The sequence below is a fragment of the Pholcus phalangioides genome, unplaced genomic scaffold (genome assembly GCF_987345545.1).
Source record: "Pholcus phalangioides strain wild (caught in Gottingen) unplaced genomic scaffold, Ppha-v1.0 ptg000003l_1, whole genome shotgun sequence".
NCBI lineage: Eukaryota > Metazoa > Arthropoda > Arachnida > Araneae > Pholcidae > Pholcus > Pholcus phalangioides.
In genome coordinates this window covers 19,501,638-19,529,356 of record NW_028301596.1, presented here as the reverse complement: position 1 = coordinate 19,529,356, position 27,719 = coordinate 19,501,638, and the positions used below count along the sequence as shown (strand labels likewise).

The 27,719-nt window shown below is 39.5% G+C and overlaps 2 protein-coding genes across 2 annotated transcripts in view; one reads left to right on the top strand and one right to left on the bottom strand.

The window, feature by feature from the left end:
* Nucleotides 1-13,638, top strand: part of LOC149088225 (putative G protein-coupled receptor CG31760) — a 111,591-nt gene extending 97,953 nt beyond the window's left edge. The window contains exons 9-15 of the mRNA XM_089245581.1: nucleotides 291-444; nucleotides 542-651; nucleotides 6,459-6,673; nucleotides 9,320-9,458; nucleotides 9,722-9,827; nucleotides 11,514-11,657; nucleotides 13,380-13,638. Coding sequence (XP_089101707.1) covers nucleotides 291-444; nucleotides 542-651; nucleotides 6,459-6,673; nucleotides 9,320-9,458; nucleotides 9,722-9,827; nucleotides 11,514-11,657; nucleotides 13,380-13,586 — 1,075 coding nt within the window. The 3' untranslated portion in view covers nucleotides 13,587-13,638. The remainder of the gene's footprint in view (nucleotides 1-290; nucleotides 445-541; nucleotides 652-6,458; nucleotides 6,674-9,319; nucleotides 9,459-9,721; nucleotides 9,828-11,513; nucleotides 11,658-13,379) is intronic.
* Nucleotides 13,639-18,331: 4,693 nt separating this feature from the next.
* On the bottom strand, nucleotides 18,332-25,117 carry LOC149088224 (uncharacterized). The gene is made up of 2 exons (XM_089245582.1): nucleotides 24,954-25,117; nucleotides 18,332-20,610 (listed from the first exon to the last, which is right to left on the bottom strand). The coding sequence occupies exon 2, from the start codon at nucleotides 20,600-20,602 to the stop codon at nucleotides 19,439-19,441; it is 1,164 nt and encodes a 387-aa protein (XP_089101708.1). The 5' UTR covers nucleotides 20,603-20,610; nucleotides 24,954-25,117; the 3' UTR covers nucleotides 18,332-19,438.
* Nucleotides 25,118-27,719: the final 2,602 nt, after the last annotated feature.

The following is a 27,719-nucleotide window of genomic DNA, read 5'->3' as shown; positions in this document are numbered from 1 at the left end:
TCAACCTTTCGTCTCCTCTGGACTCAGAGCCCGCATGCGTTTTTCCTGATTTTCACCCTCTCAACATGATTTGCAACACCTTGTTCCAATGCAATTTTTGTTCCTCTTGATGTCTACTAACAACCCCTTGAGTTTGTCGGTCCATTAACAGAACAACCTATATATTTTAGTATATTTGATCATCATTTTTCAGCCACCTCGTCGGGCATTTTGCCTGTTGTGGCCTTTGAGAGAATTTGTGTGTTTATACTATACCCCCCCCCCCCTATATTGTACTTATTGATTCAAAGGATATCCTTGTTGACAATATCGGTTCTGTGCATCATATTGACGCTCGTTCTGGCGTTTTACGTCTACAAATTCCGGAAGCTAAAAGTCATTAAAGTGGCCAGCCCGATATTCTTGTGTATAACCTTGTTAGGATGTGCCATCATGTACAGCGAGGTAAGGATGCATTATTGACTACTTTAAAATTCAGTAATTTATATGACCATATTGTGGACATTAGTATTGACTGAATTAATGTCTCCTCTGTCGACAGATGGCAGCAATATTTCCCGTATTAGAATTGTACAGCTGTATCGCGACCAAATGGACGAGACACATGGGATTCTGCATAACGTACAGTGCTTTACTGCTCAAAACGTGGAGGTATTTTTCATTTTATGAATTTTAATGGCATATACGTATATTGCCAGGAGCTCGCATTTCTACTCTGATATTACTTGCCAAAATTCGAATTTTGGTGACTAATTCAGCTTTCCTCTATATTTCCCTCCTCCTCTGCGGAACCCTTGAAATAACTTTCATGTTTCAAGGACCCAAGAAACCTTGACAGCATTCTAGGGCACCCTTGAAACCAAAATATGTTTCAATGGAGGTCAAGTGTGAGGAAACGTTTAGATAGGTTGTCCCATAAATTCGTAAATACTGTGGTTAAAAATGCATAAAAAAATTGAAGGAATTTTTATATTTTTATAATTTACTAGCTATAATACCCGGCGCTGCCTGGGTTTTCTTCAATGAACCTTTTTTGGATCACGTGATATCTCCCTCTATTTTTCTTGAGGGATATACAAACCGTGTGCAAGTTAACCAATATAGCGACTTCGCGATTCATGAAATAATTAAATCTAGATTTACAGAAACGTATAAATGAATATATATTTTTCCTTTTTTAAGGGGCGCTAGGTATTTCGATAATCCTCCACCCCCTGAACTTCAAGTTATCCATCTGCCTATTTCAGCTTCGAAAAAATGCTTAATTAAAGCTGTGGAGTTTTTTCGATCCACTTTTTACGGGCTCATAATTAATTTTATAATATCCTAGCCTACATGAATTCATGAAAATAAATATCAAAAGACAATACGGAGACATTAATTTTCATGCTTGAGGATATAAATAAAAAGTTGAAATCAATGTTATTGCATGGATATCCAAATGAAAAGTAGGTCCTGCTAATTACTTCATATTTAATCTCCTGGGCTTCGTATATCTCTCTAAGCGAACTCAATGTTTCAAAAATCGAGGATTAATAAAAAATTTTAAAATTATTGATGGGGCGAAAAACTCCACCAAATTTCCGGATTTCTACAGTAAAATCTGCAATTTTAACACTGATTTCTATGGGAATCATCAAACTGATGCTGATGATGATTATGACGTCTATTCGAAAAGCCTCATTACTGGGAGGATTGAAAAAGTGACAAACCATTATAAAGGCATAAACTATTATACATATACTAACAGGATTAAAGAAGTGACAAACCGTAGTAAAGGCATATACACGTCTGAAACGCATTGCTAGGGAACCACGGCAACCAAAGTAAACGTTCGGAAAGTGATTGTTGAGGCACGAAATCCATTGTTGCCCTACAGTTTTTTGCCCATTTGGGGCACTTACCCTGCTCTGACAAAAATTTAAAGTAGATTATCGTTCAAGTAGGGTCCCATTTGGTATATATGCAAAATTTGGCGACGATCGATCTAAAATTGTAGATTTGTATAGAGAACATACACACACACACACAGACAGACAGAAAATCAATTTTATATATATAGATTTTTAAAAGGATTGTGTGGGTGAAGTTTTTTTTTTTGTGCAATAAACAATGTAGTTCAAATTTTTTGTCGATAAATGCCACTGCCCGAGTGAAAATCACTGAAAATATATCGCAAATCATGATAGAATCATATGCAATCAATGTAGGGTGTACGATTAACAGCTCACTTCTAAATTTTCCTGTTACTCACGCTTACATAAGGTTTTTATTTTGATGTTGACTTTGGTGGTTAAAGAATTATTCACGAAGTTGTTTTACCTCAGTCACGAATATCCGGCTGAAGTTTAATGAATGAACGTTTCTGACACAGAAGAGATTGGAGAAAAGTTCGGGTTCATTCGCTCCGTCCTCACTTTCGTGTAGCGCGATCTATCGACGAAAATTGGAAATAAAAAAAAAGTTCTGTACGAAAAGAAAAATTCCCCTTTGTGAGAATAACACGTAAGATCGTTGATATGTGGGAGCACAAACCCGAGGTTCTGTCAAGTTCTTTCACCCTGGTGATTTTCGTAACCGTACAAAGCTCTTTAATGAGCTTGGGTTTGAATACCATACTTTCCCAGGTGGATGCTGAACGTCCACTAACAGTTGTTATCGGGGGGCTTAAAGTCAACATGAATATGAGAAGCGGGATGTGCCCGGTCTTCAAAGGTCAAAGTCAACATGAATACGGTCGTTGATAAATTTGATAAATAGTACTGAAAACATCAGTTTTTTATCGACGATTATGCATAATACCCTAGTGTAATTGGTGAGTTTGATAAATGTGGAAAAAAGTTTCAAATGGGGTTCTAGTATGAGTGATGAATATAGTCTCAGATCTCAACATAATGATAACAAATTTTACGATTGCACCTCGATATAATGATACAATATATGTATGAATTATCATGTACATACTATATCATATAGTGTGATTTATCATGTTTACGGACGATACGACGCTTGGGTATTATGCATAATCTACGATAAAAGTGATCAATTTAGGGAGATTTATGAAAATGATATATAAAATGCTCGGCGGTTATGCGTAATGAACCGGATTTATCACATTTATCACGTAACACATTTCTACCCAATATTACCATATTCCTTCAATTTCTATGAATTCTTAAACTACACTGGTGAAATAAATTAAGAGAATTTGCATATTTTATCGAATTTCATGAAAAGAACTGAACTGAATGTAAAACCACTGCCTCTAGACAAAAATGCAAATCTTGTACGTCAAATACGTAAGCGTACACGTGTGTGTAGGCGGAGCCAGTAGAGAAACAGGCTTTATAAGCGCGCGTAAGTTAAGACGCATTTCGTTTAGCACACCTCGGCGAATTTCTTGGTGTTATTTTGCAGCAATCGGTTAATTTCAAATTGTAACAGTAAAAATGAGTAACCACCAACGTTTAGATGATGGAACGAGGTGGCGAATTGTGGGGAGGCTAAACGCAGGCCAATCTCAAGTCCAGATTTGTAGAGAGTTCAATTTAACGCCCAGGGTCGTGTGTAACTTATGGAAACAGTTCCAGGATACCGGATCCATCGAGAGAAAGCCTGGGCAAGGTCGTCCAAGAGCCACGACGGCCGGAGAAGATCGCCATTTGTCGATTATAACAGGAGTGCTACAGCTTCTGAGCTCGCTCGTGACTTGTATGCAGCCACAGGAACCCGTGTATCAAGGGTGACTGTTTCCAAAAGACTTCATGAGAGAGGGTTGTTTGCAAGAAGACCTGCTGCTTGCGTCCCGCTCACTTCTACGGACAGGAGAATCCGTTTATCATGGTGAAGAGAGCATAGAGATTGGAGTATGGATCAATGGGCGACCGTTCTCTTCACTGATGAGTCCCGGTTCAGCCTAAGCACAGATTCTCGCCGTACGTTCATATGGAGAGAACCAGGGACCCGCTACCTACCCTCCTATGTCCGCGAAATCGACCATTATGGCGGAGGAGGTTCAATGGTCTGGGCAGGCATCATGTTGGATGACCGCACACCTCTCCATGTCTTTGAAAGAGGCACTGTGACTGGTGTGAGGTATAGGGATGAAGGTCTTGGAGCCCTATGTTCGCCTTTTCAGGGATGCAGTTGGCCTGAGTTCATTTTAATGGACGATAACACGAGGCCACATAGAGCTCTTCTGTTCGACGATTTTCTAGAGAGTGAGGATATTCGCCGGATGGATTGGCCTGCCAGATCTCCAGACCTTAACCCTATAGAGCTTGTCTGGGACACTCTGGGGAGAGCAATTGCAACTCGCAACCACCCTCCGGGAACCATCCAGGGAATGAAAACAGCGTTGCTGAACGAGTGGGACCAATTGCCACAGGAAATGATAAACTGCCTTATTTCAAGTACGAAATCACGCTGCGAGACCTGTATATCTGTAAGAGGGGACCATACCCCCTATTAACCCATCTATTAACCTATTTTTTTGTTTATTCTGCAACCGCTGTTTCATACCTTCCGACTTCAACGAGTGTTACGCACGATCATGGGTGTGTATTACAATTATTGAATGGTTATTTGTTTTGTATTGTATCAATGTATGTACATATCAAATTTCATTAAAATCGGTACAGTAGTTCTAGAGATAATCGACCAAGTCTGCAAATTCTCTTAATTTCTTACACCAGTGTATTTACGGATATATATGAGACAACCTGTAGATAAGTACTGTTCTCTTGATTCCACTTTTGGCAATATCTAACAAAAAGGGAGAAAACGACAAAAATACAGATGACATGATTTTGGGGACTCTGGGCACATGCCCTGTTTGCCCATGCGAGAAACGGGCACTCTACAAGAATATCATGAGTTGGTAAATGTTAGTATTAGAGTGAAGGATTGTAGTAATATATCGATTGCGTAAAAAAAAAGGGGGGGGGGGTAAGGAAACCGAAGAAAAAGAGCCACTTATTATTATGGTGCAGATATTCATGGAGCGATTTCGCCTCCATGACCAATTTATTCGGTTCATCTTGTTGTTGTTCGTGACGTTGAGCGGGTGATCGATGTCGCGTTGGCCATTCCGCTACAATCTATTTAAAGGTGTGTGTGTGTGGAGGATGTCTTCTCTCTCTCTCTTCCATGGTCCAGATCGATCAACTTCTCCACCAGAATAGGACGACGATCTCCTGTGAGTGTGTATTTTGGTTCTCCGGGTGATGATGAGAAGTGTCAACGCTCCATTACTCCCGAGAAGTTGTTCTTCAAATAAGATAAATTAGTTTCGGAAGTTTTACGGCCATCAAAGGAGAGCTTCCCACGTTCTCTCCTCGGGAGGAGAAAGACACAATGGCTGTTGTTATTTTTCCAGAGATAAAATGTGTTGGGAATTCCTCTCTCTCTTTCTGGTACGGTGTGCGTACGCTTCAATTGACGTCGCCGATGATTCATAGGAGATTGAGATGAAAACAAATATATTGTATGCTTTATTGCATACATGTCCAACTCTTTGCCCTCGGAATCATATGATGTGGCCCGCGACCTCAAATGCAATTTTGTAATAATGAACTATACGCGGCACTCTTGCAGATCATTTAAGTGAGCCACATCACGGTTCCAGATCAATCAAGCGCTCTCAGTCATATTTACAGATCATTTAAGTGACGTGCGGTGCAGTTCCAGAGCACTAAAGGGGCCCGCGGCACATTTGCAGAGCACTTAGGTGACCTCAGCACGGCCCAACTCAACAGAGTAAATGGCTTATATTCCTTGCGGGACAGAGCCAGGGCCACGTCTGGTTCTTGACTTAGATGACCTGCGGAGCTGTTCCAGATCACTTAATGGCATGTGGATGAAGGGGGCCCCGCACTCTCCTTAATGTTGTGCACCATTGCTTTATTACATAATGTATCTTGGGGTTCGGATCCTCCCTATGGTGAGAAAATATGGTGGGTAAAACTCAACAAAATTTGGTGTAAATACTCTTAAAGACACGGATCTTCGAAAAATTTTGAGAATTAATGAAACATTTTCAGAATTAATGAAAAATATTTCAAAAATTAATGAGAAACATTTTCAGAATTTATGAGAAATATACTTCCAAAACTAATTAATTACTGTAGCAAGACTTGTTGGCCCTTGAGCTTCACTATGGACATTCGCAACTTTAATTATGGACATCACGCCGAAACGGCTGTCTTAAGAGCATCCCGGACCAAGTGTTTTTTCTGAAGCCCTACCTTGTAAATTCAAAAAAATTTCAACCGGATTTCGTTTTTGTGAGGCCCCTCTTCTCTTGAGGCCCCCGGGTGGGTCCATGCGTTAGGACGGCGCTGCGCCGAAATAAGTATACAGCACATTCAACTCATTAAAACTTACATTAAATGTTGCTAATTATTTTCCTACGACGAAATTACAGTATTATTCATTATCTCGTTATATGTTGTTGTAAGGGTTTCGTTGACGTACCGAGTGAAATCGGCTCACAAACTGAAGCTGACAGACAAACAGCTGCTGCAGTGGCTGTTCCCGATCCTGCTGATCATGGCCATTTACCTCGGGACCTGGACCATATCTTCGCCTCCCGAAGGCGTCTTCATCAAAGACTGGGACGAACTCAAGTTTAAGCAGTGCGATTTCAACTGGTGGGACCACAGCCTCGCTATAGGTAACGAACATCATTCTAATACTTTGACCGTTTTTTGGTATGGAATCAATTGGTTTTTTCTCAATATAAACACAAAATTTCAGTGAAAAAGTTTCTTTGGTTACTTTAAAACCCTTCTCATAAGTGTCCAGAAAATTTAACGGAGGAAAATTTACCGACAAACAATTCTCTCCAGAAGGAAAATTCACCGACAACAGTTCGACATAAGGGAGTGAGCAAGTGAATGAGTAATTAAGTCAGTGGGGGCGAGTGACAAATGAGTGAGTGAGCAGATGAGCAAGTCGGTGACTAAATCTAAAAATAAGTGAACGAATGAGCAATTAAGTGACAAAGTGAGGGACCGAGGGAATGGTTCAGTAAATATAGAAGTGGGTGAGTGACCCAGTGAGTGAATTAATAAGCATGTGAGTGGGTGGGTAAATAAGTGAGTGAGGAAATTGATGAAATGAGCAAGCGGTGACTATAACGACGGTAAAACAGGCCTGTAACTGAAATTAGCTAATCAACTCTCACACACTCACGCTGCCACTTGCTCACTCTTTTGCTAGGTCACTCACTAGATAGCTCACTCTGTCACTCATTCAATCAGCGGGTCACTCATTTATTACTCTGTCACTCGTTCAATCATTAGGTCGCTCATTTATTACTCTGTCACTCGTTCAATCATTAGATCGCTCATTTATTACTCTGTCACTCGTTCAATCATTAGATCGCTCATTTATTACTCTGTCACTCGCTCGCTCATTCACTCACTAAGTCACACACTCTGTGACTCAATAACCACCTCAATAATCACTCAACCACTCTATATCTCAGTCACTGCTCACTTTCATTCGTTCACTAACTCGCTCAATCACTAGCTCACTCACTCGTGTTGAACTGTTGTCGGTGAGTTTTCTCCCAGCGCTTAATTTCCCGTCGATGAATTATCTCCCCCCTCTCTATAAATCCCCTCTCATACAGACATGCTTAAATCGATCTCGAGTAGCCCGGAGTCCAAGAGACTAAACGACTTGAATTGCTGGTCCTGCATCACACATCGCTACTAAAAACAGAACCCAAGCCAAGGGATGGCGGGGCTTCAAGTTGCCTTGAGAGTTGAGTTTTCTTGAACGAGTCGAGTTGCCCGTTTTCCCCTCACTCGGCGCTGCTATTAAAAAAAAAGATCTGAAAGCTCGGGTAAATAGGTGAAAACGACGCTGTGCTTAGTTCTCCTCCTTGTACATTATGAACCGGGATAGGAGAAAAAAAAAATCAAATTTTTAGTGATTCTAGCATATCGATGTGAAGTTGATATTTTATTATAATTACCCTCCTACACTATTATTTCCGGAAAAAAAAGCTAAATTTTCTTCCTTGTAATCACATCATCATCTCCAAAAATAACCAGTCTTTCGAGGAATCTTGTATGATCGAAGTGTTTAAAATTTTGAACGGGATGGGTAAAATGGACCATGTGAGGGGCTATTTAATAACTGGTCAACTGCTTCTATAAGGGGCCACTGGTATATCGATTGGTAAAGGGAATTTCTAGGTTGTGGGGGGTGTCGCAGGGAATTTTTCTCTAACAGGGTTGTTAATAAATTTAATAGCTCACCCCGGAGGTCATGAATTCTATAACATGATCGCTACGTTAAAAAAAAAAAGTGCGATAAGAACATTGGGATAAATCGAGAAGCTATTCACACTTAGATGAGACAAACCTCATCTTTTTTTTTATGTGGGCAGTATATTTATAACTTATTTTATCATAATTATTGGTTTTTTATTAGGGACCGTTCAAGTATTACGTAAGCAAATTTTTAGCCATTTTTGACCCTTCCCCCCCCCCCCGTCAGCAAAATTTCGTCATCAGCTCTGCCCCTCTGAATCCAACTCATATTTTCATAAAGGGTGGTTGATGACGTAAGCATTATCCAAACCCCCCCTCCCACCTTGTCATCAAAAGTCAACAAATCGGAACCCCCCCCCCATCGGTGATGGCGTAATACTTGAACGGCCCCTTACTTTTATTAAATTGCTGTATTTTTGATATAGTTTTTATGGGCATCTTTTTTCAGCCACCTCGTTGAGCATTTTGCCTGTTGGGGCATTTGTATTTAAATGCAAGAATAGTATAGTGCAGCGGTTCTCAACAAGTGCTCCGCGGAGCCCTTGGGGCTTCTTATGCACTCTCCAGGGACGCCGCGGCCGCTTGAGAAAAATAAATAAATAAATAAAATATTAAAAAAATAATAATTATAAATATTTTCAAATAGTAAAAATAAATCAGTAACTTTTATTAATAACTAAGAAATAGGCCTACGGGCCTCCGCGGGTCAAAGCGGTTGAGAACCGCTGGTATAGTGTTTCCCCCAAAGTCGTAATATCGCCCCTAGGGTGATGTAATGGTCCAATGGGTGGTATACGCTATAAAGCATATGTATAATATAGGGTTTTATATGAATTGGCTTGAGTTGGTGGGCGATTACAAGAAAAAAAATTGAAGAAGGAGGTGATTGAAAACAAAAAGTTTGGGGGAAACTATGCTCTAGTAAATTTATAAATGATGCTGAGATGCCAAAATTTGATTATGACTTTACAAAATAAATTCATGATTGTTTCCTGTTTGGATGATTGCTTTGACGTGTTTTTAAATTTGCACAGGTGAGTTCCTGTTCCTGCTGTGGGGAATAAGAGTTTGCTACAGTGTTAGGAACGCCGAGTCTTTCTTCAATGAAGCCAAACACATCAGCATCGCCATCTACAACATTACCCTGTGCAATCTTGTCATGGTCATGATTCAGTGAGTGCTTATGGTTGTTTCGTTCCCAAATGGTATCTTTATTACATGATGATAGCATTAATAGTTTTTGCACACTTATAATTTCATCCCGTTCACAATTGATTGGTTCGTTTGAGAAAGTTCAATGTTTTTAAACACGCTGTTCCATTATTGATGTATTTATATTTTTAATTATTATACCATGACGTCATCATTTTTGTGCGTACAAATTTCTATAGGATGTTCATTTCCATCAACGTAACTATTTGGGTATATCTTTGCAGCGTCGCAATCCTACCCAGTGCAGGACCTGATATCAAGTATCTCTTCGGATTCATACGCACCCAACTGAGCACAACGGTCACAATTATACTCATATTCGGTCCCAAGGTGAGTGATTGAATGGAAAAAACAAATAGATAACTCTAGACAAGATAGAAAATATTGAAAATTTCTAATCATATATCGTTCGGCATTCAAAGATTGTGCAGGTTATCCAATATTCATTTTCGGTTCCAAGTTCTCTCGTTTGAAAAACTTATATGAATCTGAAAAACTCGCATCCCGCGGCAATATCCCCTGGTTGGGATCTTTGATGCTCCAGACCAGACCGGACATGCTCAAGGGCACCTCCGTAGTGAATTCATAGAGTGAAAAGAAAAAAAAATTAAGAGAATCGTGGTCCGGAAGCCTTGTCACCCTTGGGGGGGGGGGGGGGGGCATGGAGTACCTGTTGTTCATACAACCAACTAGCAGCAATATACAGAGGTATACTGGCCTGGTTTACTTTATACGTGAAGTTATAAAAAGGTTTTTAAAGCAATAGACGATTCTGAAGAGATGAATGTCTCTGCATCGTTGAAAATTAATCATATTTGATTCTCTATAATTATACTGTGAATACGCAGTAAGTAATTACTGTACAGGATATATCAATGCATCAAAAAATTATGAAATTAAGTATTTAGAATACACATTCCGAGTAAATTCTTCCTTTTGTCAACTTACTGACTAAAACTCACGCATTTCTGTTGCAATAGGTTCAAAGCTCGCCCGATTAGCGAAGTAGCAAAGAAAAGTTCACGAATTTCACACCGGGGGCGTTTTTATTATTCTCATCGTGTAGCGCATGACCGATTTAGTATATCTGGAACTTTGTTCCATCGCTCTATCTTTATCCGTTCACGAGTTATGGCCACATGACACATATTCTCGCGCCACCTCTCGCAATCATTTTCTACCAACAAAAGTTTTTAACAACTGGCTGTTGCGAAGATGAATTTTTGGAAATAGAGAAAATTCAACTGCCTTTGCGGGGAATCGAACCCACATCCTTTCACTTTCCGGGTGAACGCACTAGACTACAAAGGCAACGCATCTCTCGATCTCTCCTTGGAGCTCTTGTGCACTGAAAGGGACCGTACATGGACGGCCGGACCTAACTCAGACCAAGCTTACAACTACTGACTCTGCCACCAGATGGCAACTTATGAAAATATGACGTCACTCTCCGCTATCCATACAAAGGTTTTTAACAACTGACTGTTCCATTTTTTTTCTACTTCTCTGAATTATTTTGGGATGCCCGAGACCAAAAATGATAAATATTTTACAGATATTCAGAACATGGGAAATTATACATAAACTTGAATAACTCGTTAAGTATTAAACACAGAGTGTTGATCCGGTCTGATGCAGGTACGCGCCCTTTATTCACTGTGACGCAGATTTGCATACGGTTTCTTCTTTTTCCCCCAAGTTACATTTGCATGCATGGTGTTCTTTTTCTCCCAATAAATTTCGACAGGAATGCCGTTTTAACGTTTTCGAAGCGGCCGTTTCGAAACGCGCGCGTTTGAGTTCCATGTTAGACCATGCATTCTTTGATGACAATTGTTTGTACTTGTATTGGTGTGTGTATTAACCTCTTAAAGTTTTTCCCATCTTTTCTGAATCACCCTGTATATGGTATGTTAAATATCTGAATTTTATCAGGTTTAATTTTTTTTTCATCAGAACTTTAAAAATGGAATTTGAGTACTTTTTGAATAAAAACAAATCTCTATTTTGTTTCAGTTCTATCGAGTCATCAAAGGACAAGGTGACACTTGGGACAACCGAGCCAGGGCACGTGGAGTCACGGCGTCATTCTCCTTGAATGGTGTTGGACTCGTACACGACGAACCAACGGACCTCTACCAGGAAAATGAAGAGCTAAAAGTATATAACTTTTAAAAAATACAATTTTATTGAAGCAAACAAAATTCCAGCTCTGCATCTGTATGTGTGTGTGTGTGAATATGCTTTTTTTTCATTATGATCAATTAACAATCAGTAGAAGGACAATGAAATTCAATATAATATTGTTTTTAGATAAAACCTCGTGAGAGGGAGATTATAGAGAGATAGTCTTAATTAATGGTCTTAAGGCCTGGCGCTCCCTAAGAAAATGTAATTCTTTCAGTCAGTCAGTCAGACTTAATCAACATCTGTATTTGACGTTGGATGGTGCAGTTTAGGCCCTAGGGGTCATTCAAGTATTACGTCAGCATCGATAGGGAGGGACGGGGTTTCGGATTTGCTGACTTTAGATGACAGGAAGGAAGGAAGGGGGGGGGGGGTTGAATGATACTTACGTCATCAGATACCTTTTATGAAAATATGAAATATTCTTAATGGCATGAGTGTGCCAAAAACGAGAAAAATCTTTTCCCTAGTTTGTGGGCACCTGAACTAATATTCCCTTATTGATGTCCTCTATAGAGCCACTTTAGTGATCTCAGCATCAGGGCCGTAACTGAGAATTTTGTGAGAAGAAAGAGCAACATATGATTTTATAAGGGTGTTTTTATTTTCACATAAAATTTCCCAATTCCCACCCCCCCCTAAATTTTTTCGCAGGAGAAGTTGCTCCCTATGCCTCCCTAATTAATTCCGGCCCTACTCACCCTTGCGATCACGAAATGCACACAGCTGGCATACAATTTTGTAAGTCCTGCATATCATTTGGAAATTCAACCCTTACACTGATTTCTCCCGTGGTAAAGCCTGCTGTTCCAAAATAATTTTGTTACAATTCCCAAAAGCAACTGCTTTATTACATATGGCTTATCAAAACCACAGCATCATGTACAGAAACGGTGTTTGCTAGTCTTAGGGTGGATAATGTAGAACTCACATTTGCAATTACATAAATTGCGTAAAAAATTTCGGTGGAACACCATAATATTTTGTATAATTCTTTGGTCTATTAGTCGCCGAACACTTACAGTGGTTGTGTGAAATTTTCCGTTAAAGGGTACAATTTTCGTTTCCGCTTTAGATAGGTTTCGTTTTTTTAATGTGTATTTTGGCATTGAAATCACGGGACCACGATTTTTTTCCGTTGAAGACAGGTTTCCGCGTAATACACGTTCCGTTAAAGACAGGTTTTACTGCAATAATCGCCTTGCAGAGAATAGTCTCCTGTGTTATCCTCCATGAGAATAGTCTCCATGTATTCTCCTCGATGAGAGTATTCTCAAGTTACTTATAGGGAATATTTATAATAAATATTCTTGAGAATCTTCTAAGAAGGACTATTTAAAATAACTTGAGAATAATTATCATTTGTGATAAGAATATTACCCAGGTATTTATAATAGTAGTCCTTCCAGAGAATATTCTGAAATATTCTCCTAAAGATTATTCTCGATAATTTTACATCTCTATCCATTGATAGCCATAAATTTCGCAACGCCGTCTATCGGTAAGGTGTTTTTTTACAAACGAAAAGATAGCTTCCTGAATAAATTTTGTGGCCTATACCATCAATCTATCGCCGCAAATGCAGTAGTTTTCTTCAAACATTAATCGTATTATTTTCTTTTGAAAAAAATCGTCAGTACTCTTAAAGAAGTCCTGTATATTCAGCACGTTGATGTAATTTTTGTTTTAACGCAGGAGGAAATCCAGAAACTGGCTGCTCAGATAGAATTCATGAAGATAGTCCACATGGAGGTGAACAACAGGCACCTCAAGTCGAAGCACAGCAGTTTCTTCTGCAACCAGAGCCCGATCACGAAATCCATTTACATGAAGTTCGAGAGCACCGACTCACCAGGTTCCAGAGTGTCGCCGGCTGCTGAACTCGTCAGTGAACGCGTCTAAAACGTTCGTCTTCTTTCCCAATTTCCAAACACACACCAAAAAAAAAATCAAACATACGTTCATGTAAAATGTATGTACCAATGTATTTATATAAATATATATATGTACATGCGAAGTATTTGAGGAGAGAAGAAAAATGTAACTCGTGTGGTTTTGCTCGCTCTCTCTCTCTCTCTCTCATTTACGATGATGTACAGAGAAGAGATATTTTCTGAAAATTATGTGAACAGAAATCAACATTTCTCATGTGTGTGCATGATTAGCCAAATAAAACACATAAACGGACTATTTCGGGTTGAAGCAAACGGATGACATGAACATGGAATACGCGTGATTCAATCATTGACAGTCGATTGGAGGAATTTTCTCTCCACTTATGGCGTCAGTCTTAACTAATTTGATTTCACAACAGAATTGTAAGTTGGTGTTAAGCACGTGATTTCACTATGACAAGGTATGTTTTTAGTCCATTGGTTGACGCGGATCCAAATCAATGTGTCGGATTGAATGGTACGTCCCGTATTTCACGGGACATTTTTCCCATATTATTCTTGTCTCCTAGGCTCTTATGAGGAACTGCATTTGGGTTCGTATTGATCTGAGTTCAGGCTGACTAGCACGCAGTCGTATAACTCCCCGGATAGAAAAGCCTTCTTTGTGTAGTGTAAACTGCCAAAATTAGAGGGTCTTTTTTTCAAAAAAAAACTAAAATTCTCGGATTTTTTTATTATTATTGAGGATTGATCATCTATCTTAATTAGAACGTGACGAAAATCCCTGATCAGAGCCCTTCTTAACAGCATCATAGGTCCCTCGGGGAAATCAATTTGTCTGGGGGCACCTACCTGGCTGGAAGTACTTACTTATTCTTAAAAATTATAACTAGATCTCACCATCATGAGCCCCCCCCCCTGCACTTCAGGCCCTTGGGACATGCTCAGGTGGACCCATGCGTTAAGATGGACGGTCTCTCATAATTAAATAAATATACGAGTTGGAAGTAACTACCTATGCTGAATACTATTCTAAAAAAAAGCCTTACGGCCTTGAACCGTTGACAGTGTTTGGCATTTCAACAAGGGTAGCGGGCCACCAAGCTGTACTATACACGTGTTACTAATGAGCTCGGCGGGCCATGCGTTGAAGCAGTGCCTGTTTCTCGCATAGGCAAACAGCACGTGCCCCGTCCCCGTCAAATTGGTTGCCTTTCGTACTTTGGGCATGGGCCCCACATGCCCCGTCTCTCTCCCTGCATACACCTCTTGCCACAAAGCACGCTATATAAAAGTGATATTTGCCCAGGGAGTCTAAGCTTATGAGGAACAGTCCCTGTGTGGAAGAGGTGGCCTTAGGGCTCCAGCTCTGTGGCCCAAGATGAATCCAATTTTTCTCTACAGTATTTACTTTAAAAGTGCCTGGTAAAGAATTCTAGGATAGGGGGAGCCCACCATAGATTTAAGGGGGGGCCCAGTGCTGTCTTAACGCATGAACTCAGCCTGTCATAAAAATGAGATCTGATTGAAAATTTCGAGTGTAAGCATATAAATTTGCGTTCAGGCATCTCCAACCAGGTAAGAGGCCTCCAAAAAATCACTTTGCCCGAGGGATAATTATGCTTTTGAGACGTCCCCGGGCTCCCTCCTGCTCCAGTAGGTTGTGGGGGGGGGGCGCATGAATTTCTCAGAGGAAACAATTGTGGGTGGATGTAGTTTCGTCGAAGGACAAATGAATTCGACAATCTTTCGTAATTTCCGAATTCGGATCGAGAAAGATCATTTACATATTATATATAAATAAAATCGTACGTTTTATTACGAATTTTATCGGAAGTGATATAAGATAATTTCTGCTGTGATTCTTACGATTGTTGCAAAATGGGAGGCGAAAAAAAAAAACTACGCGTAAGTTTTATTTTATAAAAATCATTTTTACAAGTTTTACAATTTTTTAACTGGGAATTCAAGACAAAGAAAAATCATTTTCCTTTGTTTCCTTTGTACGTTACAGAAAGGGTGTCCCATAAATTCGTTAATACTTAAAAACTCGTAGAAATTGAAGGAATTTTGTGTATTTGAATGCGGTTTGCGAAAAAAGTTATTCTCACGAAGGGGATTTTTTATTTGGTAGAGGGGAAAAAATGTAAGCGAGTCCAGTAAGAATAATTGAACCTGACCTTTCTTCAATCTCTTTTGTATCTGAAACGTTCGGAAAATTTCAGCTGGCAATTCGTGGCTAAGGTAAAAGAACTTCAACAATAGCGCTTTATATATACCAGTGTCAACGTCACAATCAAAACCTTCAATTTTTATGAATTTTTTGAACTATTTACGAATTTGTGGGAGAGACAGCCTATTTCATAGGTAAAAGAATATACATTATTATTATAATACGCAACTGCAGAGAATTAAATATCAAAAAAAAAATCCATTACTAATATTGTATGAATGTGTGTGATACATAAATATATATATATATAAAGCATGACTTTGTTTGCGATATGCATGGCGATCCGATGCTTTTAGTCGCAGCTCGGGATCTTTATACGCTCTCAATGGGCGATGAAATATATTCTCTCTGTGTGCTGACTTCATTGACTTCTTATTTGTGCAATAATTTTTTCTTTTACAATGGAAACCTTAAGGAGTTACTATCCGGGGTCAAAAGGGGTCCAAATTTTTTTTAAGACTTAATTCTGAATCCCCATTAATTTTTGTTGAGTGTCCTCTTGGTATATTTCGGCTTTACTTTACGTTTTGTAATTGGATGGCTTTTTTAGGATGCCCAGTATGGTCCTGAATGACGATGGTATATCCCAGAATAACGGGAACGACGATGCCATGTGTGCCATCGTCATTCTTCAGCATGACATGGTCATTCTGGAACATTGTATGATCATTTGAGAGGAAGTATGACACCGTCATTCTGGAGCGTGGCAACTTCATTCTGGAACATGCGCTGTCATTCTGGAACATGTCATCATCGCTCAGGAGTATGGCATCGTCATTTTGGAGCATGCCAGCTTCATTCTGGATGGACTGAGCATGCCAACTTCATTCTGGACTGAGCATGCCATTGTCATTCTTAAACAGACATCGCCATTCTGGAGTTCACCATCATCATTCGAAACATGTCATCGTCTTAATTATATATAATCGTAAATAAGTTCTTTATATTATAAACTATTTCCTTTCAATTCCTCGTCAGCACCAACGAGATTATATTTCAGGGTCCTGATGGATTTTTTTTTTCTCAACCTTTAATGTGTGGAATGGAATTAGATGTCTTCTTTTCCCGATTACCCGTCACCGATTTCGTCAATGTATTTTTCCATGTCTCGTCATGTCTCTCTCTCGAGTGGATCTGGCTCCCATCTCATTGTCACATATTTTACCATGTATATTCTTTTCTCCTTCCCTTATATATTACATATATGTATTATATATGGAAGTGTGTGTGTGTAATGTCATACATTCGTGCTGAACCTATATGTGCAAATGTCATTTAAAAAATATTAATAAAACACCATATATTCCTTGAATAATTTTAAACAAAAGGACTCTATAAGCGAGCTGTATCGTTGTGCGTGCGCATGCTGACGAAGTTCAAACATTAAATTTGAAAAAAAAAATGTAGCGTTAATTTATGTGTGTGTATGTATAAATAAAGTTTATTGAAATCTGTTATAATCATTTCTTCTTCATCGACCAAATAATCATCAGATTTGTACTTAATATTGCTACAATACAGTAAAATCTCTCTGAGATAATCAACCCCGTTTCTCAGATTTTTTTTAAGTCTTTGCGATGAGTGGCACCTTAATAGATGAGCTACTGTGGAGCTGGGTTCACACCAGCAGCGCTACGCGATTCTTAATATAGCAGTTGGATATATATGCCCGTATGCAAATCGGCGTCACAGTGAATAAAAGGCGCGAACGCCAGCCCTTTGAAATTATTCCAGCTTGCAACCGTTCCGACAGTCGTAGAGTACGGGATAACAGTGCACTTCAGTAATACTGAAAAAGCAGACCCTGTGAAATGCGTTGCAAACGGTTTCTTCCTCCCCAGGTTGCATTTGCATCATTCATATTGTTCTTTTTCTCCCGATAAATTTCAACAGGAATGCCTTTTCAACGTTTGCATAGCGGCCGTTTCGAAACGCGTTTGCGTTTCATGTTAGACCCATGCATTCTTTGATGACAACTGTTTGTATTGGTGTGTACTATATCACCTCTTGAAGAGTTCTTCCCATCTTTCCTGAATCACCCTGTACAGGGAGCAGCGCACGCACGCACAAACACACACGGGATTCTAGTGCCATCAATAAATATGCATAAAAACTGTCCGACAACAATGGCATTTGCGCCTGAACAAGAGATTTCAATTATTTTTGAGTAGTGTAGTCCTGTGTATGTTGTTTCAACGTTGCAGCACATATTTCTGATATTTGGAATTTTCAGAGAAACATTTCAAGATATTAATCGTTGTAGAAACAGAAAGAACTCCACGGGTCTGTACTTTTAAAAAACACTAGGTGCACATAAAGCGCCATTCAAGTATTACGTAAGCAGATTTTTAGCCATTTTTGACCCTCTCCCCCTTGACAGCAGCTTGGAATATTTCATATCTCCAAAAGGGTGGTTGATGACGTGAGCAACCTTCAAACGCCCCCCTCCCTCCCTCCCTTGTCATCCAAAAATCAGCAAATCCCAAACCCATTCCCCCCTAAGTAAACATTCAGAAATGTATGAAATTGCAAAGAATAAAACAGTTTATTATTATCCTTTTCAAGTATAAAATAGAGAAAACTCGCTTGTATATAACGCGATCTGCTATTATTACTGCTCATACATATACTTACAAATTCAAAAGGTAGAAAAGAGAACTAACAAATTCAAAATTCAGGGCAATTGTTGGGATCACGCCAACATATAATGCTACATTTTTCTCGACTGTTAACAGGGAAGATTCATGAAATAACAGGCACGCGAAATACAGGGAGTCCCGGAACACTATCGCCGAAGTAGGAGGGATGATAGATAGTACACGTCAAAAACATTTTTCCGCCACTGAAACCCAGGGTCGCAACCCACGGATTCTGAAATGGGTAAAGGCACGTATCCCTCGAAGTCGCCAAAATATGGAAACATTGCTCACATCATAAGGAGTGACGGAGAACGTTTTTCCTTCCAGTCACAGCCAATTACGCAGGGGAAAAAATATAATCCCTTTTTTTTCTCTAACAATATTATATGTATTTGAGGGGGGAAAATATTTTTCCCTTTTAACTTCCGAGGTTACTTCAGGATCATTTTCAATCTCTTTTCTGGCGTCGGTAGCTTGAATTCCACGTTAAGATGCGCTGATGTCTTCCTCTTCTTGACTATACATGCACCTCGTACAAATTCTTCTGCAGAATTTCTGACGAATTGCTGTGTGCCGGAATGTGTGTTCTGATTATATGTTTTCTCTCACGAATCTATGTTGTCAGAATTGTGCTTGTTTTGTGTTCTACTGGTACTGACATCTGTTTTCCATACTTTGAAATAAAGATGACAAGTAGTTGAATTTTTCATGTTATGTAAGTATCGTGTTCTTGGTCTACCTGGTAGATGCACTGACTAAAAAAAGTCATTTGCACAGCCCTGGGTTCCTTCACGGAAATTGTTCGCCTCGACGTGTACTGTCACCACTCTCGTTCACGCTGTGGAGTTCTGGGATACCCTGAAAAAATTTCCGATTGAATAAATGAAGGAAAAAGAACATAAAAGTAAAAAATCTTCGTACACAGCATGAGTACCATGACAATGTGAGTCACAAATGTCATGGAAATCTTCAACGAACAGTTTCTCCTTATGATCCTGAATTAACAGTCTTGCCTGATGTCAGGTTAGGGTCTGGGTTCGGTTGAGGATGTGCTGCAGCTGCGGCTGCTGCTGCAGTGGCTTTCTTCTTGGCGGCGGCTTTCATTCTGTCTAATAAATATACCTTGGCAAGCAACGGCGGAAGGTTTTCCTCGGATAACAAGCTAAAAATATTCGACGCGACTCTGACGTTGTTAGCAAAGAGACAGTGCACCATCTGGAACCATTGGTCCATGGCAGGTAGACGTCTGTCAGGACCATCATTGAGCTGGTTATCAACCATGCACCAATCGTCATTGAGTGAGATTCGGTTGCCAGGTTCGTTCTTCACGGACGCGTCGGAGTTTTCGGTCGACTTGTCTTCGATGGTCTTGTCGATAAGCCTCCGCCTCACCTGATCGTTGAGGGATTCTACGATTTCGTCGGTGCTCTGTTTGAGTTCGATAATGGCGGGCAATAAGTCTTCCAATTTCTGAACCCAATGACGGATATGATTTTCGTTCAGATGTTTTTTAGGGTTTTGGCTCGATAGGTCCTCTATCAGTTGGCACGGTTTCATAGACTGCCGTAAGATGGATGCGAATGTATTCAGAAGCATACCGAAATTTTCACACCATTCCACGAAATAGTCGTCGTAGTCGTCCGAGAAGTTTCCTGCGTGGTTAGATCCAGTCTCCTCGTCAACGAGGTTATCGACCGGAAATTTCTTGACAGTACAAAAATCTTGCATCAAGTCTATAAGAATAGTTGTAAGAAACGAGCTTTCTACCATGTCGCTTTGGAGATAATCGACGGCCGAGCTGAATCTCCTCTGGTCGATCTCTGCTCTGGCTCGTTTGAAACCGCCGAAAAATCCGAATGTCACGACGCTGGCTGCCGTCGAACCCACCGCGATCGCCAGTTCACTGTGGAGTGAGGGAGGGATAGCATTGGTGAGCGCCGGTAGGAAATGATCTCTCAGTGTAAAACGTGAACTGGCGGGTGAAGAATCACTTTTTGGCGATACCACGAAGAAATCGATGGTGTTTATTCTCATCTCAATCCAAGTGGGAAGGAATATAGAAAGGCTTTCGACCTTCTTCACTATAGAATCGATACTATCCCGTAGTTCCGAAACGTTGCTTTGGCTCTTCGATTTCGTTTCGTGATCCATCTGGACACCTGAAATATTTTAATATGAGTTTAAAAACATACTAACATAAAAAAAGTTCCATCGTTATAACAGGGTGGATACTATATCGACCGCCCAATAATTACACAAGTGATTCCTAGTGAAAAAGTAACGTGGTAAAGTATTTTCAGTTTTTGATTTTGACCAATAAACACTTCAACATTTAAAAATTGATTACGTCACTTCATAATTCTGACAAATTCCCCGAACGTACACCAGACTTGGTGTACTCCACCATAACTTGGCAATTCATTTTATAGGGCTAATAGCGCTCCAGCCCTGGGGGGGACCTCGCGACACAATTATCATTTTTTTCATGCTATAAATTCACTATAGAACGTGGCTTAGAGACCGGCCAAAGATTCCAGTCCAAGGCCTTGCCCTAGATGTGGGGGATCGATGCTTTTGATCGTAATTCTGCAACACAATTAACTTGATTAACACTTTTCCATGAAATCGACCACAGTTACAAATTGTCTTAATGAACAAATACAGATTAAAATTTTTACGGCATCTTATTTATGTTATGAGGATGTGTATGAAACAATACTCAGAACCATTTTTAGAAAAACATACAATGCAGAGATTATTTTCATTTTTAAAATTGAGAGCTGGAGGGGGGGGGGGTGATTTTTCGGGAAAAAATTAAAAAACGAAATATTACAGCATCTCTCAAAGGGGCGACAAAATTAGTAGTGCCTAGGATGAAGAGTGCCTGAAGTCCACCTCTGCTAAGAGGGGCCCCCCGGCAACCACCCCTTAAAACATGCCTCCGAACGAAACGTGACCATTTGACGTGATCTGAAAAAAATGAAGTTTTGCGAGAATCATTCAGGCTGCAATAAATTTGAAAGTCGTCAAAATCTTTCTTGTAGCAAAGTAAAATGAATTTATTAACATTTCAGCTGGATAAAAATCGATTACCGTCACAATGGAATGAAAAATCTCCGTTGCGTATACAGAATTTTGTATGAAAATTTAAATCGATGAATATAAAATGGATATGAAAAATCCCATAAACCACTTGTTATTTTGAATATGTTAATTCATAAGATAATTAGTTTGATTGAAGTTTCTGATTTTACTATTTCCACCAGTCACACCTTCGTCAAGCTACCATTTTTACATTTTTCATCGAAGCTTTTTACGCGGAACAATTTCGATGAAATTTTAAAATAATTCAGAAAATATGCCCTGTTTTATTGATCAATTCTAACATATTGATAATATAATCACCAACACGTGGTTTGATCAAAACGACAGGCGATTTGGTTAAATTCTTCAAATAGATCTCATTTGACTAGCACTTTACTATTCTGATGATAAATTTGCTAATATAGCTGACGAAGCTAACTCGTAATAACAAGGTTATAACACCGCACTATATTGAGAGAGAAAAGCGCCAATCGTGAAGGAAGAAGGCCGAACTTGGCTTCCAACGGGATTTAATATTTCAGCTGATTTTCAAAAAAAAAAACCCTCCGCTGGGGAAGAAATTTAATTTCGTTGGGTGTTTGGGGCGTAATTGACCGTTACAAAAATGACGTGTCATAAAAATTTAGAATGTTACAACTCCCTTAATATTCATTCGATCCTAAAATGAAAAAAAAACAAAACACTTTTCTATATTACTTTTTTCACAAGGAATTGCGTGTAATTATTGGGCGATAGATAGCATTTCCCTGTATAAATTGTAGAATAAAAATTCTGCAGATTGCCTTCTATTGATTATTTCACGAATAGTAAATAAATGCACCAAACGTTTGCTTCTTTTCTAATATCCAACCTACGCGCAAACTAGTTGCGGTCACAGCTTTTCATCATACAAGAAAATTGTTTTCAGTAGCAGTAGTTTCCCGTACATCATTGCAGCTTGTTTTCTCGTCCACATCATGCAGGAGCATGGACGGTACTAGTGTTTGCCAATACTCATCTAAATGCGCGAGTTCGTATCAACATTCAGTTTTACTCCTCCTAGTTTCTATAGCCCAGCGGTTCTCAACCTTTCTTGACTCGCGCGGAGCCCTTTTTAGTAAAAAAAATTCTATGGCGGAGCCCCGTGAGGCCCATTTCTTAATTATTCATCAAAGTTACTGATTTATTTTTACTATTTAAAAATATTTATAACCTTTTTTTTAATTTTACTCTTTTTTTAATTTTTTTTCAAGCGGCCGTGGAGCCCCTGGAGAGTGCACAAGGAGCCCCGGTTGAGAACCGCTGCCCATTCACATGGGAAATAGAAAAAGCGGGTTTTAAACCCGCTTCAAGAATTTTCACCAATGACTCTGCTCTCCATTCCTTTCCTAACGAAGGAAAAAAGTCGTCAAGCGCAGGGCCGTCTTAAGAGTATCATGGGCCCCCGGGCCAATTGATTTTTCTGAGGCCCTACCAAACAACTCGAAAATTTCAACCAGATCTCATTTTTGTGGCCCCTTTTCGCTTGAGGCCACGGGCCGTGCCCGGGTGGGCCCATGCCTTAAGACGGCGCTGATCAAGCGGGCGCTAGAACTCCCAATGCTACCTCAATATTTGCACATGTGAACGGGGCTATTGAGGAGTGTGAAAATACTCCTTCAAATTTCAATTGTTTTTTAATAGCGTTACTTTGAGCGACAAATACAGAAAACTGGCTGAGTGAGAAGCTATCGATGTTTCAGGAAAGGAAAATTCATCGACATATAATCGATATTTCCTAACTCATCCAGTTTTCTGCATCTGTCTCATTAACAAAGGAGATTGAACGTCTTTCGTCAATACATCTGTTTTTCATACAAAAGAAGAAAATGAAATAGTCCTCCTCTTTACGAAATTACCCCTTAACATTTTGCAGAGGAGTGAAATTGCTCTTGAAAATTAGTTTTTATGATAACACTGGACGGTATGGGGGGAAGGGGCGATCCGCTATTCACGGAAAATTGTATCATTAGCATAAGTGGCAGGGCGAAAGTAGACAATCCCCCCCTCCCCGATCACCATGCACAGCCTCGGTGAATCGCATCCCCCCCCCCTCCCGTTCGAAGAGCAGGTATCCACTCATGTATGGCAGTCCAGCGAATCATTCAAGGACAAAGCGTGTGGTGTGACGCGCTGAGTGGACACAAAACAGTTTAACCGACCGACCCCTCCTATAAGTGAGACAGGACGTGGGGGAGGACGTGTAGAGTTCTACTAGAGAAGGAGGTCAAAAAGGACTTGTCTTGGCGATAGCAAGGAATGTTAGTTCAGGTGCCCACAAACTAGGGAAAGGTTTTCCGTTTTTTGGCATTCATGATGCCTTTAAGAATGTTCAATATTTTTATAGGTGGAGGGGGTTGATCATTAGCATTCAAACCCCCCCCCCCCGTCATCAAAGGTTAGCAAATCCGGACCCCCCCCCCCCCATCGATACTAACATAATATTCTTGCATGGCCCTGAGCCCAAAATTCTAGGTAAATTCTAGAAAATTTCAACCAAATTTCATTTTTGTGAGGCATCTCTTCTTTTGAGGCCCCCGGGCCGTGCTAGGGTGGGCCCATTCCTTAAGACGACACTGCGGTCGGTTACATTTGATGGACGAGATTCGAGATCGTGGAATACACCATTGTGCAGTGGATGTATCCAAGGGCGTCGCGAGGGGGGGGGGACTTGGGGGTCTGGTCCCCCCCCCCCCCGAAATGTGAGAAAATGACCGAAAAAAGGGAAAAAGATGGCCAAATCCATTGTTCTGTCACTTTGGTCCCCCCCCCCAAAATGAAAGTGGTCCCCCCCCCCGAACGAAATTTCTGGCTACGCCCCTGGATGTATCCCACTTACCCTGAACCCATTTATAATGTTTTCGGGGGTAAATGCGTTGGGATAGGCTTTTCCAACTAGTTCAGGGACGTCATAAATTCCATGTATTTCTGAAATGTTTTTTTGCAAATTTTGGTTATTTTTTTATGGCTTTTTGGCAATTTCACCGTAATCTGGTGACTTTTTGGCGAAAGTTAGCAATGTCCCATATTTGCGAACCAAACTACTCGTATTTTTCTCGAGGAACTCACTGCTTCTTGTTTAAAGAAGTCATGTTATTGTAGTTCAAAAAAAATGGTGCAAGTTGGTGCTGCCATCTATACTTTAAAATTAAAAAAAATCCTGAACAATCTTATAATTAATACCGGAAAAAGCTTTTCAGACTCATTTTAGTACATCAGCTCCAATTCAAGCACATAATAATCAAAATTCAAACAAAAAAAAAATGGTTAGTTTTTTTAAATCAAAGTAGAAAATTATGAAAACATTTATCATTTTTGTATTGTTTAGATGATAGCGTTGACGCAGTTCGTTTAAATGGTCATACGTGAAAGCACTTACCGTACAAAATGGTGAGAATTTTACGAAGAGTTTCTCATGTAAAACTTGATTAATATGATGATTTCAAACGAAATCAATGACAGCAATAAACATGCATTGAATTATCTTTCCGATGCGACGTGTAACGCTGGGCTGAAAAGCAAAATAAAAACTTTTTAGCTGAGCACGGGTGGGAAGAAAAACACGCCAAATAGTTCAAGGTCACTCGCCAAGTCAGCCAAGAATTTTGTAGCTTCTACGTATAATATGGAGGGAAGTTCTCATCGACGAAGTTCTTTTATAAACAACCGTGGTCAGGGGGCCTCTCTCTTATCTGACGCAATCAAAAATTACAGAAAATTCTGAAATTATTTCGGAATGAAACGAGAGCCTTCGATAATTTGGACGTACGTGCATGGTACCCATGGCCGTAACTAGGCTGGGGCAACCATGGCCCCCACAAGGGGTGGGCTGGCAAGGCGCTGGGGCCCGGGATGATTTTCATTATTTTTTTGTTTTTCACGCCATAAATCCACCATAAAGGGGCCCGTGAAAGTCTGGTCGGGGGGCCCGCAAAAGATCCTAGCCTAGGGCCCTACTCCAGGATGTGGGGGCCATGGGGGCAACAGAGGCACTGGGAGCCGAATAGGGGAAGGGGGCAAAAAAATTTACACTTATTTTGCATACTAATAATAACACTTTTAGGAAGGGCCCCCCACGGAAGAGTCTGCCACACTATGGCTCTGATGGCACCCCCACACGTCACAGCAGGGCCCCAATCAGATTTTTATTCACTGGAAACCATTTCAGTTGGTACCTCCGGTTCTAGAATTATCTTTTTCAGAAAAACAAAAAAATCATTTCTCTTTCATTTATTCTCAAATTATTTCCGAGAAATCATCTCTTCTATAATATTTCTGAAATTATTTCCTTCAATAATTATGGAGTTATTCCTTTCAGTGATTCTGGAATTTTCTCCTTCAATAATTCGGAAATAATTTCTTTCAACAATTATGAAATTATGAAAAAAAAATAATGAAATTAGTTATTTCAATCATTTTGAGATTGTTCCTTAAAAAATTATAAACATCTGTATACAGGGCGTGAAGTTAAGTCCTTAGACACCGTTTATCTTTTGAACCGTTGGACGTCTGATAAGAAAAAGTATCCAAATAACATGTTCATTTAAGATATGTCATTTATTTCACTAGGGGCCGTATATATATATATATATTGAAATAAAAAATGTAATTTTTTTTTTGTACGGTCCCCCTGTTCTCTAACTTCTAATCAGAAAAATATTGCCCGGTCTCTTCTGATCCCAACAAAAGAAATTGCACGTTTCTAAGCGCCATATTCACCAAGATATTCGAATTCGAAAAACGGGGGAAATTTGGGAAAAGAACACCGTTAAATGCGGAAAACCCGTTTCCACCCGCATTTAACACCGATTTTTTAAAAATTTCCTCCTTCTTTCGAATTTGAATATCTTGGTGAATATGGCGCTTAGAAACGTGGAATTTCTTTTGTTGGGTTCGGAAGAGACCGGGCAATATTTTTCTGATTGGAAGTTAGAGAACAGATACATTGTTTATAATTTGTGTTAATTGCATTTTTAATTGGGTTGCTGTATTTTTTAAATATATGACATCCATATTTTTCTGGGTATCTTTTTATCAGCCACATCGTTGGGCATTTTGCCTGTTGTGGCGTTGTATTAACAGGGGGACCGTACAAAAAATTACATTTTTTATTTCAATATATATATATATACGGCCCCTAGTGAAATAAATGACATATCTTAAATGAACATGTTATTTGGATACTTTTTCTAATCGAAAGATATGGAAAGAATATATATATTTCTATAATCAATGGTTCAAAAGATATATATATATATAAAGGCTGTCTAAGGACTAAAAAAACTTCACACCCTTTACATATATCTTTCAATAATTCTGAAATAAATTCTTTCAACTATTTTGAAATAATTTTTCAACAATTCTGAAATTACTTTTTTTTTCACTAATTAATTTCTGAGATTTCTCCTAAAAGCAATTATAAAAATATTTCTTTCGATGATTCTGAAATTGATTCCAAATATAATTATGAAATTATTTCTAAAAATTTATTCGAAAATTATTTCTTGATTCAAGTTTTTTTTTTTCAGCAATTCTGTAATTTTGAACACACTTTCAGGTGCTGAGTTTTCGCTTCCCAAAATATACATGGAATCATAGGCGTACGCAGAATTTTCTCAAGGGGGTTTCAATTTTTTTTCCTTTTCGGGTGGGGGGGGGGAGTTTACGTTTTTCCTGTAAAATAACACAATAATCTCGGCTTGGGGGGGGGGGTTAGAATAAAAACCCACAACTCCCCCTTTACGTAAGCCTGCGGTAGGGGCACGATGATGATGTCAATTCATATACTGTATATATACATATGTACATTAGATCAGTCGACTTCACTTTTGATCTTGGGGAAGGCTGCCCCCTCCATCCGTATCTCCGCCCATGGGGGGAGGGAGAATATTAAGGAAACACGACAGAAAATGAAAATAAGAAACATTTTGCGGACCAGCAAAAAACGCACGAAAAAAATAATTTGAGAAGAACGGCAAAAAATAAGTAGAGAAAAAACAAATGAGATAAATAATTTGATTTTCAGACCAGCTAAAAATTGAATGTTTATGACTAATAATTTGCGGACAAGCGAGACATACCGCAAATTCTGACTGGTACAGACAGCAAAAGGGTGGTTTGTATACCACGTGGAATAATCGCCAAA

Coding starts and splice junctions, on each gene's coding strand:
- LOC149088224 (XM_089245582.1), bottom strand. CDS start 20,602: ATGGATCACGAAACGAAATCGAAGAGCCAAAGCAACGTTTCGGAACTA.